Source organism: Epinephelus lanceolatus, chromosome 8 (genome assembly GCF_041903045.1).
Source record: "Epinephelus lanceolatus isolate andai-2023 chromosome 8, ASM4190304v1, whole genome shotgun sequence".
Taxonomy (NCBI): Eukaryota; Metazoa; Chordata; class Actinopteri; order Perciformes; family Serranidae; genus Epinephelus; species Epinephelus lanceolatus.
The window spans coordinates 8,834,165-8,854,914 of NC_135741.1; the positions used below are offsets into that span (position 1 = coordinate 8,834,165).

At 43.0% G+C, this 20,750-nt stretch overlaps 1 protein-coding gene across 1 annotated transcript; it reads left to right on the forward strand.

Moving 5' to 3' along the window:
* The first annotated feature begins 13,702 nt into the window (after window positions 1-13,702).
* fam43b (family with sequence similarity 43 member B) lies at window positions 13,703-15,959 on the forward strand. Its single transcript, XM_033628394.2, has one exon. The coding sequence runs from the start codon at window positions 13,868-13,870 to the stop codon at window positions 14,846-14,848; it is 981 nt and encodes a 326-aa protein (XP_033484285.1). The 5' UTR covers window positions 13,703-13,867; the 3' UTR covers window positions 14,849-15,959.
* The last annotated feature ends 4,791 nt before the right edge of the window (window positions 15,960-20,750 follow it).

Here is a 20,750-nt window from a genome sequence, read left to right on the forward strand (position 1 = left end):
TTTTTAATATTTTTTTTAATTTTCATTTATTTATTTTTACTAATTTTATTGTTTTTAATTCTCTCTCTTTTTTTCACCAATTTCTTTCTAATTTTTTGGATCATTTCTTCTTTCGTTGCCTTCTTCCCATGTTTTTAAAAGAAATTAAGCCAATTTGCTCAGGTTTCAAATGATCTTTTTTTATTTTAGAGTTGCATGAGACAATTATTAGCAACTGGCCCATCGTCTCGCTCACCGCCACTGTGGACTGCTTTGCCAGAAAGAGAGGGGGCAGTAGAGGGATCGCTAGCTGTAGCAGCTGGGATTCGGCCCAGGCAAACCCCCAGTGCTGGGTATAACCTGTGTAACGGCAGCAACAGAAAGTTTGCTAATCAGGCAGGGAGTCGGGGGCTGTCTGGTCCGCTGGAGCTGGGGTTGGTGCTGGCTGGATTTGGGTTGCCGCAGCTGCTGACTCGGGGTCTGTCTCCGGAGCTGCTGCTCAGTCTCCTCTAGGGTGAGGCAGTCTGGAGCCGCGGAGGACACTCTGTAATTCAAGGCTCTCACTGACAATAGCTACATAAACATGGACTTCTAGCCACTGCATGAGTCTTAGGCTCCGGTTAGCTGAAGGCTAAACCATTTTCTCTCCATCTCTGAAACGCCAATAATGATGTCTTTATTGACAGACTCTATTCTAAAGACATTTTAGGGCTTTTTTGCCTTTAATCAAAAGGACAGTTTAGGACAGTCTATCAGTGTGAAAGGGGGAGAAAGAGGGGATGACATGCAGCAAAGGGTCATGGATTGGAAATTGACACCTACTTTAGGTGGGCTAATGGGCGCCTTGTCAGACTCTGTTTTAGGCTCTCTATTTCATTAGTCTGTCTTGCTTTTTGGGTTGCTTTGCAGTGTAGGCAGCTGTTGCCAAAGCTGGAGTAGCAACTTTCTCTGCAGGATTCTCCGCCACTGAATCAGGCTTTCACTGAGGGGACATGCATTTGCATTTGCAGAACAGCCAATAGGAACGGTAATGCCTAAAGCCTGAAGCACACAGCCAAGAGCAGATGCAGACGTCTAGTTTTCTCTCAGTCCTTGAGGATATGTTCAAAGCTTATTATGGTAGTTTTTCCCAGTGGTGCTAAATATAAAAAGCGTACCTCAGCTTTAAAATGATAATATAAGATTTGCCACTGAAATGTTTTATGTAAACAAACAAACAAAGAAAAACCTTCAACTTGAATAGCTTCTTCTCTGATTTACCCTTTAAAAACTTCTAATAAAAACAGAAATAGCTGCCACAGAAAACTCCTCTGGCTGAATCGGCCTGACATAATCAACCTGACATGTGAATGATTAGCCTACGAGAATTTGCTTCTGACGGGAAAAAGGTGGAACCGTGTTGTTTTCAACCCCGGCAAAAGAACAGAAATGTCCTCTGGGCTCCTTATTCAACATTAGTCACTTTGTGTTGTGGACACAGTCTACCTTGCAGATCCAGTGGCCTCTCTGCCCACATTAAAAAACTCCCACTTCCTTCCTTACGTTCTTTCTTTGAGTGTGTCACGTAATGATTTCTGTTCAAACACTGGCCTGACACACATTCACGTGGATTCAGACAGACAGAAATAGCAACAGCAGACGGCGGCAACAGCTTTATGGGAGGAGTACGAGAGGCGAGAAGAACATCATGTGTGTCCTCTTGATGCTGTTAGTGTTAGAAAAGGATGACAGTTGAAATTTGCTGCGGCTGGTTCGGATAAGCCTGGCACCTACCTGCGTGACATTCAGACAAACTCCACTCCCTGTAAGAGTCTATCCAATTACACACTGAGAGCCAAAAACACACAACAGTCACTGACACTTCATGTATTAATGTGTCGGATTTACAGGACAGATGTTGAAATTACAAAACCTTTTTAAAATGTCAGAGTAATTCGGTGCAGATCAGAAGAAATTAGACCGTCTTTATTGTTATTTTGCAGCCAAAGAACCAACTTGAACTTTCGAAATGTCAGATTTTAACACTAACTGCAGTCAGCTGGCTCTAACTGTCTCGAAGTTTCAGCCCACTCTTAACTTTCATGTTATTCTGCCTTCACAAATACATTGTTCAGGCATAAATAGGGCCCAGCATCAATGGCAAGTCATTTTAATGTGACTCAGGTTACTAATGGACTCAAAAATATTCAATATCTACAGTGCCGTCGAAAATGTTTTGGGGCATTTGGACAAAAACTTCAGAGTTGCTAATGTAAAACCCATTTGGAATAATTTGAGGGGTTTTTTTCGCACAGCTTTTAGCTCCACGCTGGCACACAATCTGCTTATTCTCTCGCTGAAAAGCACATTATTTGGAAATTCTCAGCTCCTTGAGATATTGAAATCAGCTGGCTTTGTGTGCCTGGAGGATCGCCTCTGAGGATTACTTAACGAGGGAACTGGATGTATAATGAAGCTATTTGGCACAGACCTTATTGTGAAGCATCTCATATTCTGCCCTTCAAACCTTCAAAAGTGAAAAACTTTTACCAGCAACACATGACGAGACACTGATGGTGTTAAAGATACTGGATATGGGGATACCACTAATGTTTAATAAGTGTGGATGATGATAAAAAATGCTGTTTGTATATGAAAGTGTAGATTTCATGGATTATTTAATCTGAGCATGGATTCAAATGTGCTTTTAAACAGCAGAGATTGAGAGTAAAGAGAATTTTAAAGGAATACTTTGACACTTTGGGAGCTTATTTGCTTTCTTTCCAAAAGTTAACAGCCAGGCTAACTGCTAAAGCTACGGCTAAGCTAAACTAAGCTAAGCTAACCATCTGCTGCTGAGTTTGAACAGATAGATATGAGTGCTATCATCTTCCAACCCTGTCTCCTAGAAATTAGATTTGTATATTACTAAATTGCATTTACAGTGTAATCGCTGCCTGGATTATGTTCAGACACTTTACTTTGATGACACATGACAGTCACGTACTCCGCTGCAGGCAGCTGTTTGGGGTGGATGGTGGACATACAAAGTGCAGGACTGCGACACCAGACTCCCAGATCCACGACCAGACTCATGCCTGCAGGTTGGCTTTGGGCGAAAAAGCACTTTGTTTAATGTTAGGGAAAGATCATGATTTTGGTTAAATATTAATGGGAAAAGGTAATGATTAAAATAAATAAATAAATAAATACAGCCATAGTCACTACGTTGGGTAGTGTATTCCAAGATTGCCTATTTTAGAGTGCTGCAGGAATGAGTCAGTATTTCAGCGCTCCCAGGTTCTTTGTCTTGGAGTCAGTGAGGTTTTTGAATGGGTTGTTGGTGCCTAAAATAAGGTCTGTGGTTATCTAAAGTTTAACTATAGAAAGTGGCTAAATGACACTACAGAACGTCATCACTCCAAACTCAACCTTACAGCCCGACCTGGTCTCACTCCTAAGTCGTCCAAAACCAGTGCTTGGTCAGTGACTTCCGGTGTTAGACACTGACAAAAAAAGGTCTCCTTTCACACTGATAAGTAGCCAGTCCACGTTATTGTTCGACGTGCCTGGCAGCATCAGCAGGACAGCAACAAAAGGTGAGGCGGCAAAAGTCTGAGAAGGGTGAGTGGGAGGTGTGGCAGGTGGGTCCAACAACCACCAGCTTCTGGTGGCCAGTGTTTGCTTCCCATCTGATTGTAAAGCCAAACCCTGTTCTTTTTTTCCTAAACCCAAGGATGTGCGTGTTGAGGCAAAACATAACCATGTGCATTTGTTGCTGAAGGAAAAAAAACGACAATTCGCAGTGTTGTACCTACGTAGTGTGTTTATTTTGAAAGAGACTGATTGCTGTCACAAACTGCCTCGATGATTGTGACAAATAGGAGTCCACACAAAAGACTTAGTTAAAACAAGCATATTTTATTAATTTATTATGCATGGATGTGTGTCAGGTGTGCTGTGGAGGTGTTGAAGGTGCAAAACAAAAGCAATTATAGCGGCTGCGCACCATTGGTTGGGGCTGGGTAATTCTGGGCAATTTTAGGCAATTCTGAGTAACAAGAGGCAGAATAGGAAAACAACAAGAAAGTTGCCATTACATTTTGCATTGGTTGAGGCTTGAACTCACAACCTCTGACAGCAAGGAGCATCTTATATCCAACTGAGCTAATTAGTAAGTGACAATTCATCTGTGGCTTCACAAACTGACTAAGCCAGCCACCAGGATGTCAGCAGCTGTCAGGGCAGATTTCAAACTGCTGTCATAAATTCAGTTATCAAGACAAAAATCTGAAAATACACATCTTGCGTCTAGACAGCATGGAGATGTTGTTAATTTGTTTTTAACAGTGACTGATTTACTCTATAAGTGAAAAACTGATGTGTAAAGATGCTCTATTCCCATTGGCAGCAATGGTTCACATGAGAGCAAAATTCAAAATGCTGTCAAAAATTCAGTTTTTGATATAAAATTCTGATATTTGCCAAACATCATCTACCATGACTCCAAAATTTTTTAAATTTTTTTCATGAGCATTGAAAACTTATTTAGCAAGAATTTGCATGTATATGTTTACAGTACTGTTTACAGTCAAACATTTTGATGCACTGTAGGCTCAATTTTTGATCAATCAAAAATCTGTGTGGATGGTTTGTGTAGGACAGTCTGAAGATGCTCTGTAGCAAGTTTGGTGTCAATTGAGCAAAAATTGTGGGAGGAGATAGGTTTAAGAAGTTTCACAGTTTTTGAAAAAAAAAACAGTGATGGACTTCATAATTTGCAATAGATTTAAATGCACAAAAGTTTCTTCAGTATTGGGGCTACATTTTGGTGAAAGTTGCGAAGCTGTAGCACATACAATCGAAGTTTTGAACTTTAAACGCTTGCTGTAGCGCCACCATCAGGACTATTGACTTGTGTTTGCAGCTGAGCAAATCTGGCATGAGACTGGATCTTTGTGCAAAGTTTGGTGATTTTTTACGCATGGGAAGTAGGATTTCCTCGGAAGAAGAAGAAGAAAGCACGAGCAGGAAGACAAGAGGGTCCTGGCAGGACTGCCTGTCGGCCCCTAATGATGCAGGGTGGATGACAGGAAGAGAGAGAGCAAGTAAACATGTCAAAACATTCCTTTAATAGCCTGGAAGCCCAGGTGAGCCTAATCAAGGCAACGGCCCTCCCATGTCAGCCACCTGCCTGATGAGGCAGCTGGAACTTCCTCAAAGACAGTGGGAGGGGCGTCACAATGCAAACTGTGAAACTGAAACTGAAGTGTATTTTGAGAACAGACGATGCATGTAACAGGCAGAACCTGAACATCAACAACCAACACCCAGGGTACCTTGCATGTCATATGTCAACAATGGCCCTGCAGCAGTTTTTGTACAGATAAATAAAAATGAAATATTACACATTAATTATTGAGCTTTAGAGGTGCTGGAGCTGACGCAGTCTTCATGCTAAACTAAGCTTCATCTTTAATATTATTTAATGGCTGCTGGTCGTCACTTCATATTAACTGTAGAGGCATGAGACTGAAGTGAATAAATGTTAAACTATCCCTCTAAGTGCTTTAACTCTTGAACCAAAAACACAAGTTATGTATAATTGGAATTAACACGCACTCATTGTCTCTCATCTCTAATTTCTCATGACTAATTCTCTCTTTTTATTTTTCTTCTGACCTTACATGTAAACCAATAAATCACTTACTGTGGAGCAGCGTGCTCCCTGTGGTACAGTAAAGGGAGTAAATGAGGGGGAGCTGACCTGCAGGTCTCCTGTGACTGTATCGTTCTCCTGATTAAAGACGGGAATGAGCCTCCTGTATCCAGTGTCTTGCACTCTCCCTGTTCATTAAACCATGATTCACTTGAACTGCATTACGTATTCAGCCCCAGCCAATGGGAATCTATAGTGTGGGAATGAGATGATATCGATTTCCATCCCTTGAGGCTCATACTTCCTCTCTTTGTAAACAAAGTAATCCCCTCAGCTCTACTGTTCGTGTCACTCCCTTATCATTTTTGTGAGGCGTTTTTTTTATTTTATTGGGTGTAGGCGTGTTACCTCTGTAGCACTCTGATATATGAAGTAGCCTTCTCTGTCATCATTCCCTCTGCCTCGTTCCTCACTGTGCTGGGCTGCCTCGCTGACGCCCTCACGTACAGCCATAAATCAGCCATCTAAGAGCTGGGACCCTCTCTGCCAGGCCCCCTCTAATTGATTACATCACGCTGGGTAAGTGTAGCGTGATGAAGAGAGGGCCCAATTCAATTAGGCTGCCCTGCTAGACAGAAATATGTACGCTGCCCCTGGATAAAAGGATGTCTTCAAGAGCAACAGAAAGGAACCGAGCATTAGGAAGGAGGATTTGGGGGTTGAGTGAGGGGTGTCACTCCGATAGAAGTAATTGGATGGCTATGATAACATTCTGCACCCTGGTTTGCTTCTGCGAGCTGATAACGGATGTGTGTGTTTAACTGAGGGAGAGTTACTGGAAATGAGGACGTCTCAGGGGGCAGGACTGAGCTGGAGATCGAATGCGCTGCTCAACTGTAAAAAATGGTTTTCAGCCTGAAATATCTCAGCAGCTACTGGATGGATTGCCAGGAAATGTTACACAGACATTCATGGTCCCCAGAGGATGAAGCCCAATGACTCTGATGATCCCCTGATTTTTCATCTCGCTCCACCATGAGGTTGACATTTTTGGTTTCTATTGAAATTTCTCCACAACTATTGGATGTAAGTGAGGTAAATTTAGATATTCATGGTGCCCAGAGGATGAATCCATATGACTTTGGTGACACAAAATGACACCAGCAAGTCGTAGTTTTTACTTATCCAGTAAAACATCTTAAAAAGGACAAGATGGATCGGCACAGAAGACTCATGGTAGACCAATGTATAATGGTTCTGAACTGGCACCCCACGAATGAAGCTATGTACTTAACGTAAAGCTAGGTTTAGCTAAGTAAAGTTAACGTTGGTTCGGATTAGGAAAAGAAACATGATGTTGACGTACCTTAAAATGACTCAAAAGTAAAATAAGAAATAATTCAGAGTTCAGTGGTTTTCACACAGTTCCAAACAGCGGTCTCCTGGGGGAAAGTGCGTGCCTCCTCATACAGACTTCTACTTTTTATAGGCTCCTACTTCTTTCTTTACTTACACCAGTGGATTGGTTTCATGATTACTGCCTTCCTGATTACGTGGGTTATATATGAATTACGGTGAATTACTTCTCGTATACGTTGTATAAGTATGAACAGAACCTGAGAACAGCCTAGGCAGACAGATTCATGGCTCCTATTCGGTATCCTTAGCACAGCTGTTATCTAACCCCGGCCCACAGTCCCTGTCATACATGACAAACATTAAGTTCAAACAAGAACATTAACAGGAAAAAGATTAGCTTGCACCATGGGAGGCTACATGCCAACCAGGCAGTGTTTGTTCACTCAAGAGGACGAGGAGAGAGCCTATGGTGCTCATTCAGCCAGCAGAAATCACCCAAAGCAAAACACTCATCTTGCGACTACACGCAATGGGGTAAAATTATGGCGTGCAGAGTAAGCAGACCTACTGACAATGATCTGTGAATGGGTTACTTCTGAAGGATGGGGGAGCCAAGCCAGGAAAACCCTCGAAGTCATGAGCCACGAATAGAAGTCACAGGATTAAACCGTAGGATAAACTAGGATACAAACAATGTCGAAACTGCTCTTGTACCTGCGACAATGGCGAGTGTCCAGCGAACAGGGAAATGGGGTGTGCATTCGGCATCAGAGAGATCTCAGAGGACAACTACCTATACATTTATAAAGTGCCCACATGCTCTGATTGGCTAGTAATTGTTGAGTAATTCAGACAGCAAAACAAGGCCGGACAGGAATACATCATATTTCTGTTCTGCTGCACTGAAATGGTTCATTCAGTCATTTTCCGTAACTGCTTATCCTGTTGAGTTTCAGGGGGGCTGGAGCCTATCCCAGCTGACACTGGGCGAGAGGCAGGGTACACCCTGGACAGGTCACCAGACTATCACAGGGCTGACACATAGAGACAGACAACCATTCACACTCACATTCACACCTACGGGCACTTTAGAGTCACCAGTTAACCTGCATGTCTTTGGACTGTGGGAGGAAGCTGGAGCACCTGGAGGAAACCCACGCTGACACAGGGAGAACATGCAAACTCCACACTGAAGGGCTCCCTCAGGAACCCTCTTGCCCTTACCGTGCCACCGACACTACAATTGCGACCATGGTAAATATTAAACCTGCTTGACATCAGCATGTTGACATTTTCATTATACACATGTCGGCGCGGTGACCTTAGCAATTAGCTCAAAGCGCTGCTGTGCTTCAGCACCGCCTCACAGAGCCGGTAGCATGACTGTAGACTATCTCACTTCATTTATCACTCCCCCTCTTTTTTAACAGATGAGTTCATGGTGAAGCACGGATTCATTTGCTGTGTTTTAAATTGACATTAGTTCCAGTGGAAAAGGCTAATGAACACGAGCCAGAAATAATTCACAACACTGGACTCTGTTTAATGAGTGTTTTTTTTTTTTTTTTGTACCGTGCCAAAGGAACGGGTGGTCTTTCAACAAGATTAAATATATTAAATGTTGATGATATTAAGTGCACACATAAGAAAACGTTTTGTGCTATGAAAAACTTTTAACATTCATCTTGAGTGCGGATATTAAAATGCAGCACAATCACTGAGAGAACTAATATATTCCTCTGTGTTTACAGCAGAATGCACGCACAGACTATTACATTATATTGCTTTTAATCACAGTTATAACATTTCAACAACCGGCAAAAACCGGAGAGTCGAGACATTTCCTAATCTCATCAAACAAACCCTCTTATACAGGATGGTATGCTCAGATGGCAGATAAGTCAATACTGAATATGTGCATCCATTTCTGTAAAGGCCAAAGCATGATGGATATTTTCAATTTAGCGTATCAGGGTCTGCGTTAATATCACATCACAGAGGTGATTTATGGGATCACAGCTGTTTGTATAAGGCATCTCAATCTCGCTGTACTTTGGAGGCTCCAGGAGATACCAGCAGCTCATCCTGGATCACATCATGGTCCTGCTATTTATTCACTGAACATCCAACTTAGACCGAGAGCAAAAGTCTCCTTTATGGCGACTGCCCAAACCATTAAATCTGTTTTCACCATTCCCAAACTGTCTCAAGTTTGGCCACATACCCTCTGGCTACGCGTGTGGTTTACAAAGAAGCACTTTGTGGCGTGCATCCTGAGCCACTGAGAATAACAAGGTTTCTTCGAGAGAAGTGAATAGATGGGAACAGACACGAAATTCTAAATAGTCCTGCACTTAAACGCGCTCTCTAAATCACATCTACTTATGAGATAGTGCCTCCAAAGCACATTCAATCTATTTTTCTATTCATGGTTTTCTATAATTCACAGCACACACATCAGAGATAGAAAAAGAGACATTTATTTTTCAGTGTTGCCACAGTAACGAACCTCTCAGCAGAGAACTTCATCCACCATCTACACTTGACAATTCAGTTCGTGCTCAGCTTGGTCGCAGACACAGATGATACTTCTTTTGATTCATTGCAGCAGAATCCACAGAGAGAGAGAAGCCGCCTTTTATCCGCTGCCGTCGCACAGGGTCGGCCAGTCACACAGATGTTTGGACACACGGCATTAATGTGGGACAGATGTTCGCCCATGTTCCTTAACTCATGTTTTATTGCAGCAAATTTCAACCAAATCTACTGGAAGTAACATGTTTATGGCACTAATTTGTGAAGCAGAGTGACAACAGGAGTTTTTATGAGCAAGAATAAGGAAATGTTTTGAATGTATCAGCAATGAATTTTGTGTTGTGTTCATTTTCCTACACTCCTTCAATAGAATATCAGCTGGTCGTTTACCAAGCTGCTGAAAGTCCCCCATGTTGAAATGACTTTACAGCAGAAATGAACATGTTTATAACCTGGTATAAAATACAGTTTGCGTCTCTACAGCTAATTTCTCCCTTCATGACAACTATACAGGCATGAATTTTTTATCTTTAGCCTTTACGTATTAAGTTACATATATTTCAGGGTGGGGCCGCTTTGAATGATTCTATGAGTCAGATCAAATGCTTGTCCAAATATGGTCACTTCTGGCTCCAAAATCCAAGATGGCGACGGCCAAAATGCAGACTCAAGGCTTCAAAGCGTGAATCCACAAACCAGTTGGTGGTGTCATGGTGGCTATGTCCATTATTTTAAACAGTCTTTTATAAATTGACTGCACTTTTCTAGCACTTTTCTACACTTCCAAGCACTCAAAGCGCTTTTTGACATCACATGTCACATTCACCCATTCACACACACAGTCACACTCTGGTGGCTGAGGCTACCATATATGGTGCCACCTGCTATTAGTAACCATTCACGCGCACTCGCACACCGATGGAACAGCCATTGGGATTAATTTGAGCCACAGTTGCCCCAGTTTACATATGATTTAACTTTTTTATGGTTATCTTTAGGCACTCACACCACTTGCTTTTACAGTTATGTTTTGAGAAAAATGGTGTTTTTTTTATGGGGGTTAAATATTAGACTAGAGTATGCCGCTCTTTGAGGCTGTACTTTGAGCTAAATGCTAACATTAGCATGCAAACATTCTCACAGTGACAATGTTAGCATGCTGATGTTTGGCAGGTTTAATGTCCACTATGTTCACCATCTTAGTTTGAATTGTTTGCATGCTAACATTTGCTAATTAGCACCAAATACAAAGCACAGCTGAGGCTGATGAGAATGTCATTAGTTTTGTAGTTATGTGGTTATAAACTGACCTGATAATGTAGGCTGACCAAACTTCCTCTTTTGCCCGGACATGTCCACTTTTCACGTCCCGTCCGGGGCGTCCGGGGGGTTTTTATAAACTGATGATAATGTCCAGTTTTCCGTGTGTTTGTGTGTGTGTGTGTGTGTTAGAGTGCGGCACGGGCAGCATATTTCTGTCTGAACCCGAACCGAGCCTGACATTATTTAATGACCAAAGCACTGAGTTTGTGTCACACAGTGGTTACAGGCTATTTAACAGGCCGGGCATGTGCCGTGGGTGCTCAGCTGCGGAGAGGGAGACCTCCGTGTTTGAGACGGGAGCGGGAGGCGGGAGGTCCGACACTTCTGGCGAGAGGAGAGGGAGAAATAAAATATAATAAGATATAATAGGAAAAACCCGTCTCCCTCTTTTATTTTATTTTCAGCGTTTAATCAAGGCGGAGGCGGGCGGCTGGAGGTCCGAGACTTCCAGCGAGGAGAGAGGTAGAAACAAACAGCCAATGTGTGTCTGTGTGTGTTATGTTCAGGTGTTGTCACGTAAATAACAGTGCCCAAGCAATAAACAGGACAGACAATAGGATTTTATTTATTTTTACACTACATTTTCACTGAAAGCTGACCGAATCCGACCCGAGCCCGAATACAATTAATCAATCAAAATATGATCACCCTATGATAATGGCGCTACATGAAAAGTCAGTAGATTACCAAAGGCCATTAGGATGCATTGTATAGGAATAGTGAATATCTGTACAAAATGTTGCGCCAATTTTCCCGTCAAATGTTGAGAAATTCTCCAGGGTGAGCGAAAGCTTTGATCTGCTAGTGGCGCTGTAAGAAAAAACAGACATGGTCTGGGGACCATGAATATCTGTATAACGTTTCATAGCAATCTAATCAGTGTTTGTTGAGATATTTCAGTCAGACTAAAGCAGTGGACCAAGAGATCGACAGTCAGTCAGACATTTCCATCTCAGGAGCAATGCTGCCAGCCTGGTGGAAAAAGTCAATCATGACCTGAAGCCCAAGACAGGAAGTCTATACTTTCAGCCTGGTCTCACTCCCAGGGAGTCAAAGGACGCTGCTTGGTCAGTGGCCCTCTGCGTCAGATATGGACGCACAATGCACCCTTGTCTTTGACAGACACAAATGGACTTTCAACCAGCGTACCAATGTAAACCCATTTGCGTCATTATTAGACGCTCAGAATAACCGAGGTAGTATAAAGCACGACAAAGTCTGCCTACAGTTGGTGGGAGGGGAGGTGGATGGGATCAACAAGCACAGGACTTTGACCCATGAGACCAGTGTTTGTGTCCTGTGTGAAACTAAAAGTCGTTTGAGTCGATTCACGTGACTACTTCAACCACGATCTTTTTCTAACCTTAATAAACTCGTTCTCATACAAGGATATCTAACAGTGCCCCACAGTTGACGTTACACAGTTAACGTTATGTAGGTTTGGTTTAGGAAAAGATACGTGGTGACGACATGCGGGATACAAACACTTTTCTGGAGGAAAGTCCTGTGTTTCTGATCCATCCACCACCCCAGCCTGCCTTTTCATGCGGACTTTTGGTCTTTATTCTACTTCCTTCTTACTCTTCTCAGTGCATTGGTCTCGTAATCACAACCTTCCCGATTATGTCGATTATACATGAATTTCTGGCTCATAATTACATGGGTTGTAGAGAAACTGTTTTGTAGGTATATGTGAGAGCAGTGCATGAGAACAGCCTGACCTAACAGAGAACTTTTGTTGCCTAAACTTGAGCCTCAAAATATGAGTAGGGATGAGAACATGTTGTTCCTGTAACATTTCACTAACACCAATATCTCTCCCTCACCTTCGCCGAACCTGAACCTGACCACACTCAGTATACAAACTGAGTCTGCGGTGTCAAAGTCCTGCTCTCCCATTAATACAAAATGTAAATGGCAAAATGAATTAGTATACACATTTTATAGCACTAAAGGTTGAGAGTTTATACATTATTTTGCTCTGCTGCCTCACTTCAAGAGCTGACATGCAATTAGTAATAAATTGCACTGTGTAGAATATAAATCACTTTTTCAGTTACAACTATACTGGGACTCCTTTCAAATGCATAATTTATGTTTCATCCTCTGAATCTTTAGATGCGAGTGCTTACAAACTATTTTTAATTCCAGCAACTTGCGCTTCCTTTGAGTTGCTCTTGAATTAATCAGTAATAAGACTCTAATGCAAGTTTTAAGTCCAATCCATAATATATTTATACATACATATTCATAGAGTTTGTGTTAAAGATGGAAATTCAGTCCTGTGTTTCTCCAGTAGCCTAAACATACTTTAAAACTGCTGATGTAAACAAATATTTTACAGCATATAGAGGACAGTATGGACTAGTTCTGTTGCTATACAGTGTTAGTCAGTGTTTTAAAAGTGAGATGGATTGATTTGAGAGTGATACCTGGTTGCGATTTTGTGCTTGTCTTTTATCCTAATGTTAACAAGATCAATCTGCATTTAAACATCACACTAAACATGAAGGATTAATTAAATTCTATGGACTTGACTGACTTTTACAGCAGAATTAACAAGTCACATAAGTCCCCTGAGAGAGAGTGACGAGGCGATGTACCCTTCTCCTCCTCAGGTTTACAATAAACATAAATACAGTGATACCTTAGTGCAAAGCTGGACGGATAAATAACGCTCTGGTAGGGAGCCATTTGGAAGCAAAACAACGAAGCAGGGAGGGGGCTGAGGGCGCCTGAGCGCCGGGCTGAGGCTCCTGCACTGATCAGCGCTGCATGATGCAGACAACAGAGGAGAAGGAGGAGGAGGAGGAGGAAGAGGAGGAGGAGGAGAGGAAGGAGGAGCGTGCGGGGGAACAGACTGGCTGAGGCTCGCAGCTCTCAGTCTCTCTCTTCTGTGCTTTGTGAAGCAGCTTCTCTCTGCTTTCCCTCTCTGCCTCGAAACACACCGGCTTTCCTTTACTCTTTTGCCTGAGCTGTGAAGAGCAAACGCAGCGGCAGAAGGAGCCCACTCGCTCCAACTCCTCCCACGCCATGCTTCCTTGGAGAAGGAATAAGTTTGTTCTGGTGGAGGATGAGGCCAAGAGTAAACCCAAGAGCCTGGGGACCGGGCTGACCTACCACTCCATCCTCTCTTCTCTTCTGCGCTCCTGTCCGGACTTACTGCCCGACTGCCCCTTCGACTGGGTGGGCAACATCTTCCACACCAAACGTCAGAAGGTGGAACTGAACAAAGAGGAGCCAGTTTACAATGTACGCTACCTGGGGAGTGTGGTCACCATCACAGCAAAGGGAGACGGCTGCACCCAGGAGGCAGTGGCCAAGATCTGGGCGAGGAGCAACTACGGGGACCAGAGTGTCAAGATGAGGTTAACAGTGGGGCCGCAAGGGATCCGCATGAGTGCTGACAAATCAGGGAAAAAGAAACCCATCCATCTTTACTCTCTGAACAGAATCACCTACTGCGGCGCTGACCCGTGCCGGCCCAAGATCCTGGCTTGGATCTACAGGCACCAGGTCAAGAACATGGCCGTGGTGCTCCGGTGTCACGCTGTGCTGGTGAGCAAGTCGGAGAAGGCTCAGGCGATCGCCCACAGCCTCTACCAGAACGCCACCTCCGCCTTCAGCGAGTTCAAGCGGCTGAAGCGTCAGAGCGACTTCCGGCACTGCCAGCAGCAGCTGCTGGGCGAGGAAGCAGTGCCCCTGATGCCACTGAGGAGGCTGCTGAATGGGCAGTGCCACTACAGACCGCCTGCCGACAACCCCGGGAGTGCCACCCGCCTCTGCTCCATCACAGAGGAGGAGGAAGAGGAGGAGGAGGACAAAGATGAGAAGCAGGAGATGGAGGAACCACAGGAGCAGCAGGAGAAGCAGGTTTTAACAACAAACACAGACCCGACTCAGTTATTATCCGAGCTGGACATTGGGGATATTGCCAGACTGGAGCAGTGCCAAATCAACTTTGTCAGTGACAGCAACAACAACACGTTTACATTTATAACCTCTCTTGTGTGACAGTAACGCAACTCAAAGAATTCTGCAACACATTCCTCTCTTCGCCCTCCACCGGTACCCCTCTCAGGCTCCCTCCTGCCCCGTCCATGTAATGTGAAGTGTTTACCAGAAACTTCTCCCACTACCGGGTGATGGAGAAAAAGCGGAGGATCATACTGTGGGAGTAATTTGTGTCGTGGCCAGATGGCTCAGATGCTGGTTTGACTGTAGCAGTTTGGGAAACTGCGTGTTTACAAAGAGGGCTGGTGATGCACAGACTAACGATAGCACAATGATGAACGAGGACAATGGTGTGAGAGAGAAACAGCTGAGATCACTGGGTCATGTACTGATCACAGCGCCGAGCAGGATGTGTTTATTAGTCCTCTCTCTTCTTATTTTTGTGAGTATAATCAAAGCCGTGTTTGCCAGCAGGGACGTTTTTCGGGGTCGACTTGTAATATTTTTTCAGGGAGGTTCTTTGTAAATTTGTGTAATCTTTTCTAGTACGACAATCCTCACTGACGTTGTTCACAGACTGACCTTTCCGAGCGCTTACAATCGCGATGAAGAAGTTTATTACGGTTTTACGACCACGGCCGACTAATGAATAAGGCTGTAATTTAGGAAGCAAGCCATTGAGTTGACATGTTTATTGCTGTCATTTGTTACAGTCCTTATCATTTATGCATGACATGTCAGCAGTAACCTTTCCGTGCTGAGCTTTTGTCTTTTTTCATGTGACACCTTTGATCCTTCGGCTTTTCAAATGAACACTGTGATAAATGTGTGGCCGGGGATGAAATACACGATGCAGCAATGTCTAATTTATGTAATGCATTTTGTTTCTCATATACCTATTGCAGTGTCACCTGGTTTGCCAAAACAACAAAAACAGATCTCAATTTGCCATCGCTGTGCTCTTTTTACCCAAGTTTTGCTAATGCAGTTTTTCCACATGAGCCCTTGCAAAAATGCAGATGGACCTTCACAATTGAACACAAACTGTTTTGAATATGACTTTAGCTAATTCCCTCTTGATAATATCTGTACTACCGTCTAAAGATGCATTGTGATTACTATGAGATGAAGCTATTTATTTTCCAAATACGATGAATAAAAATTACCCTCACTTGGGTTTCCTTCTTGAATCACGGAGGGAGGGTATTTCTAGATGTTTTCATGGAGATTATTCAAATGAATCCAACAATTTTTGCATTCCACTAGTGAGCATTTGCATATTTCCGATGTGAAAATAGGTCTGACCTGCACTTCAAAGGGAAAAACACACCAGCATAATCTGCCTCCTGAGCTGTAAAACTGTATGAATGTGATGATTTCTCCCAAAAGAAGAGACACAACTTTAAACTGCCAGTCAGTCCCATTAGATGCTAATGTGGTTTGAGAAATTTCTGCCGGCCTTGTACTGGCATCTCAGCCTTTTTTCTCTGAGGGGAGCAATTAATCAGCGGATTGAATTGTTCAGGAAATGAACATAAAGCACCTGCCTCTGCAGGACGGCTGTCAGCCTCTGACAGAAGCGAGTGATCCAAAACGGGGGACCAGGACGTTGACTCACCCATCAACCATTTTACTGCAAACATCAGCCATTTTAGTGATGACAGAGTCTTTAAAATCTTTTACTGGAATCGCACACAAACAGCAGCGAGTGACGACAATGAAACATTTATAACTGGAGCGTGTTTGGTGCGTTAAAATCATCAGCCTCACTGTCTTTGATCAACAGTAGATAAATTTAAAGGTCCAGGATTTAGGGAGATATATTGGCAGACATGTAATATAACATAATAAGTACATTTTCTTTAGTGTGTAATCACCTGAAAATAAGAATCTTGTTTTTGTTCCCTTAGAATGAGCTGTTTATATCTACATAGGGGGGCGGGTCCTTGTCCACAGGGTTCACCATGTTTCTACAGTAGCCCAGTACGGACAAACCAAATGCTCACTCTAGATGGGGCCATTTGTGTTTTCATGTCAGCCACTGTAGTTAGCAGCCCCTCCACGATGAGGGCATTAGAAAAACGTGAAACTGCTTCATTCATTGTTTTTACCGGTTTAATCAGCACATTCTCACTCCGACCTCGTCATATATCACGTCTGGTCACGGACCTTCCACGTTCAGATATGACGTGAAAGGTACCCTGGGTGCGTTGCTTGTTGACGTTCTGGGACGCCGTGTCAAGTTCTGCCTGTTACATGAATTGTGTTCTTTCACAATACACTTCCGTTTTCACAGGAAATTTAACGTTTACATACAGTCTCTTTCAAAATAAATGCACTACGTCGGTTTAGGAAAAAAGAACAGGGTTTGGCTTTATAATCTTATGGGGCGTAAGCCAAACACTGCTCTCCTGGGTGAAGGTCCGTGTTTGTTAGACCCACACACCCACCCTACTAGGACTTTCACCGCCTCACCTTTTGTTCTTGTCCTGCCACATTTCCCTCTGACACCGCCATGTGCCGTTGAACTATAACTGCGACCGGCCACGTTTCAGCGTATCAGAAAGGACAGCTTTTTTCGTCGGTGTCTGACACCGCAAGTTACTGCCCATGCTCCTGATTTCAACGACTTCGGAGTGAGACCGGGTTGGTTTGATTCACGACATGCCGAACACAATAGGAGAGACACTGGCTACGTTTACATGCACATTATTATTTAGAAAATTACATTATTTGGAATTTTTATGCAAGAGATGTAAACAGAATATTCTGTTTGGATATTCTGAATTAGGGGTTTTTCCAAATTTGGCATTGTCCAATTAAGACTTGTGGGATATGCTGATATCATTCTGGTTCTAATGGGATTCTTTGGACATGTATACAATGCATTCCAAATATGTATTTGAACGTGTGTTTGTCTGTTTGTGGTCAGCTCTGTGTGTTGTCATGGAAACACTGTACACAAAGCAACTCACTAACAGACGACAAAGCTGGGTAGAGACGCATGACCTTAAAAAAAAGGCCCAAATTTCTGGTCAGAAGAAGAAACGCTTACGTTCAAACACTATGAAAGACTGGGATATCAACCAGTTTATGGATAAGCGCAAATATCATAACACCGCCCTTTTCAAGAAGGTTGTTGAAGGAATAAAAGAGTGAGGGTGTGTTCGCACAAGCTAACAAGTCCGCCACCGGTTGGAAACTTTGAAAAAAATCTTCTCTTGATGCAAAGAAGCACAATGGCAAGCAGCTCCAGCCATTCCACTTTTCTAAGATTTGATAAGATGGACGTCATGTTAGAGCATGTTAATCTGTTTAAACAAGGCTGCATGTAAACGTGAATATTAATAGTGGAATATTCTTTGTAATTAGCCATGTTAACAGCTCAGTAGGAATGTAGTCTTTTTTGGAATAAGGGCAAATATTGGAATATTTTGTGCATGCAAATGTAGTCACCAATTTGTAACGTGAAACTGCTTTATTCAGTGTTTTTACCAGTTTCAATCACCTTGTCCGTTTGTGTTGAGGGAAGGAGACCTCTGTAAAGTTTCAGCTGGTTTCAATCTGCGGTCTTCTCCGCTAGATGCAACTAACTCCCCCTAAATCTCACACACTACATTATATCACCACAATGTATTATTTCACAGCCATAAATACATTAATGAGAAATGTGAAATGACTGAAGCCAAAACTGTTCATAAACCCTGTGTAACTGTCTTACATAACGACATCAAAAACCGTTTGATTTGACAGCGGAGAGTCCCTCAGAAGAACTCTGCTTTTGAAGAGGTATAGGTGCAGCTCTGTTGCTATTACCGAAACCAGAATCATTTTGAGTTGGTTTATATTACCGAGATGAATTGCTCTGAAGGGATACTTTCAGCTGGAACCTTTAAAATCAATATTTTTCTTCTCGGGGAATAAGCTACCTCTGAAAAACAACAGGATCTAATGTCAGCAGATAGATAATAAAGGATTCTCGTGCCCTTGCCACATATCCTCTCGTGGCAAGGATAAGCACACATTGTGAATACTAAGAGAAACCATTTTTATTGCTTTATTATATTTCCCCCGCATTTTAATCTCCAGACAGTTCGACAGCCTCCTGTTCTGCATATGTAAAGTCCTGTACACACACACACATACACACACACACACACACACACACGCTGTGCACAAGGTGATAAAGTCAGACTGTTTGTTCACTGATATTCACGCAGAAATGCATTGTGACCGACATGCTGCCAATGCTATGTTAACATGAAGTGGTTAGCGGAGGAACCACAGTGCTTTTATGTAAACATAACTCTTGTCAGGCGAGCAGAGGAGAGGGAGCAGATGGCAGCAGCAAGGTGCACGCTGGGCTTTATCACAGTCATCTTCCAGAATAACAAGGACTCAAGCCCAGATCCAAAGCTCGTTGTGTTTTGTCACATCATCAGCCACAGGAGACGCTCTTAAAGAACACCAGATCTAATCAAACGGGGCACACGCTGGCCCGTCAAGTATCACATATTGTATAACCATGCTGTGCCATTTTACAGCAGGGTGTCTTTAGAGACCCCAAAAAGCTGCTTCTGCCTGCACACAGCTGTTCAAAAGGCCTTCTTATCCCCATGCAGCGTCTGTGAAGCAAACACAGGGAGATGACTGACAGCGCCGCGGGCCAGCTCGTCTCCATCACGACGAGGAGGAGCTGAGGAACACAATGTTGTGCCTGAGAGCAGCTGGCAGCAGGTGGCAGTCCGTTTTGTTCCAGTGATAATTGTACACCAAAAAAAAGTGTTGAGCAGCTTCTGTGTGAAGACGGCAGAGAGGAAGGACTCTGTGGATCGAGGCTCAGTACAGAGACAGATGAACAGTAATGAGCCCTTTATAAGATGTGTGTTTTAGAGTTTATGCTGCTCACTGTACAGATATTATATTCTACATAACATTTAATTTACTTCTCTTAATGAGTCAAATTAAACCAAATCAAACAATGATCGTAGGTTGTCTCTGTCCTCTAGAACTACACATAGTGTTTTCCGATCTCATGTCCCTATTGGCAGGACAATATGGTTTGTCTGAATCTTCCAAAATCACAGTTAAAAAACAAATTTTATAGTCATGTGACAACACTATGGCCCCCTTTACACCTGGCATCAACATGCATTTTTTGCGATCGGATTGCAATTGGTTAGCGCTTGACCACATACATTTATACCTGGTATTAATATGCGTCTCTGGTCTCTATATCCAGATTCGTTTGCTATCTGATCATGCTCCGTCCTGCTGACGTCACATCCTCTTCTTCTTCTTCTGCGAACATTTCCAGCAGCAGAGTACAACTTCATATCCTTCTTCGTCTCACCGTGACTCCATCTTCAGCTGTCATCCATGTTTTCTTTTTCTTGGCAGTCGCTACCCGGTGAGAGTTGTTGTTGTTGGCCCCTTCTTCCTGTGTCCAGCTGGCGCACCTTGCTTACATATTTTCACCCACAGAATTGCTGCATGTGGATTGGAGACACATTCGCATTTACACTTACACTGACCACCTTCAGAAGTGGTTCGGCAGATCGGATAAAAATCCGTCCACAATGCGTTTCGAGTGTATTTACACCTGTACTTTCATGTGTCAAGAGCAATCCGATTGCAATCCGATCACAAAAAACGCATGTTAATGCAAGGTGTAAAGGGGGTAATTGGTTTGCTTTAGGCAAGCGAAATTTTAGGGTTGGTAAAGACTAGGGCTGCCAAGATTAGTCAACTAATCGATGACTAATCGACTATTAAAATAATCTGTGACTATTTTATTAGTCGACTAATTGGTTTGAGTTATTTTTCATAGAAAAGTACTATAAAAGTCTTACTGCAGCTTTTTACGTTCAGATATTGGCAGCTTTACACACTCTCCCTTGACAGTGAACTAAAACCCTTTGGCGTGAGTATGAAACAAGATATTAGATGACCTAATTTTGGG

Coding starts and splice junctions, on each gene's coding strand:
- fam43b (XM_033628394.2), top strand. CDS start 13,868: ATGCTTCCTTGGAGAAGGAATAAGTTTGTTCTGGTGGAGGATGAGGCC.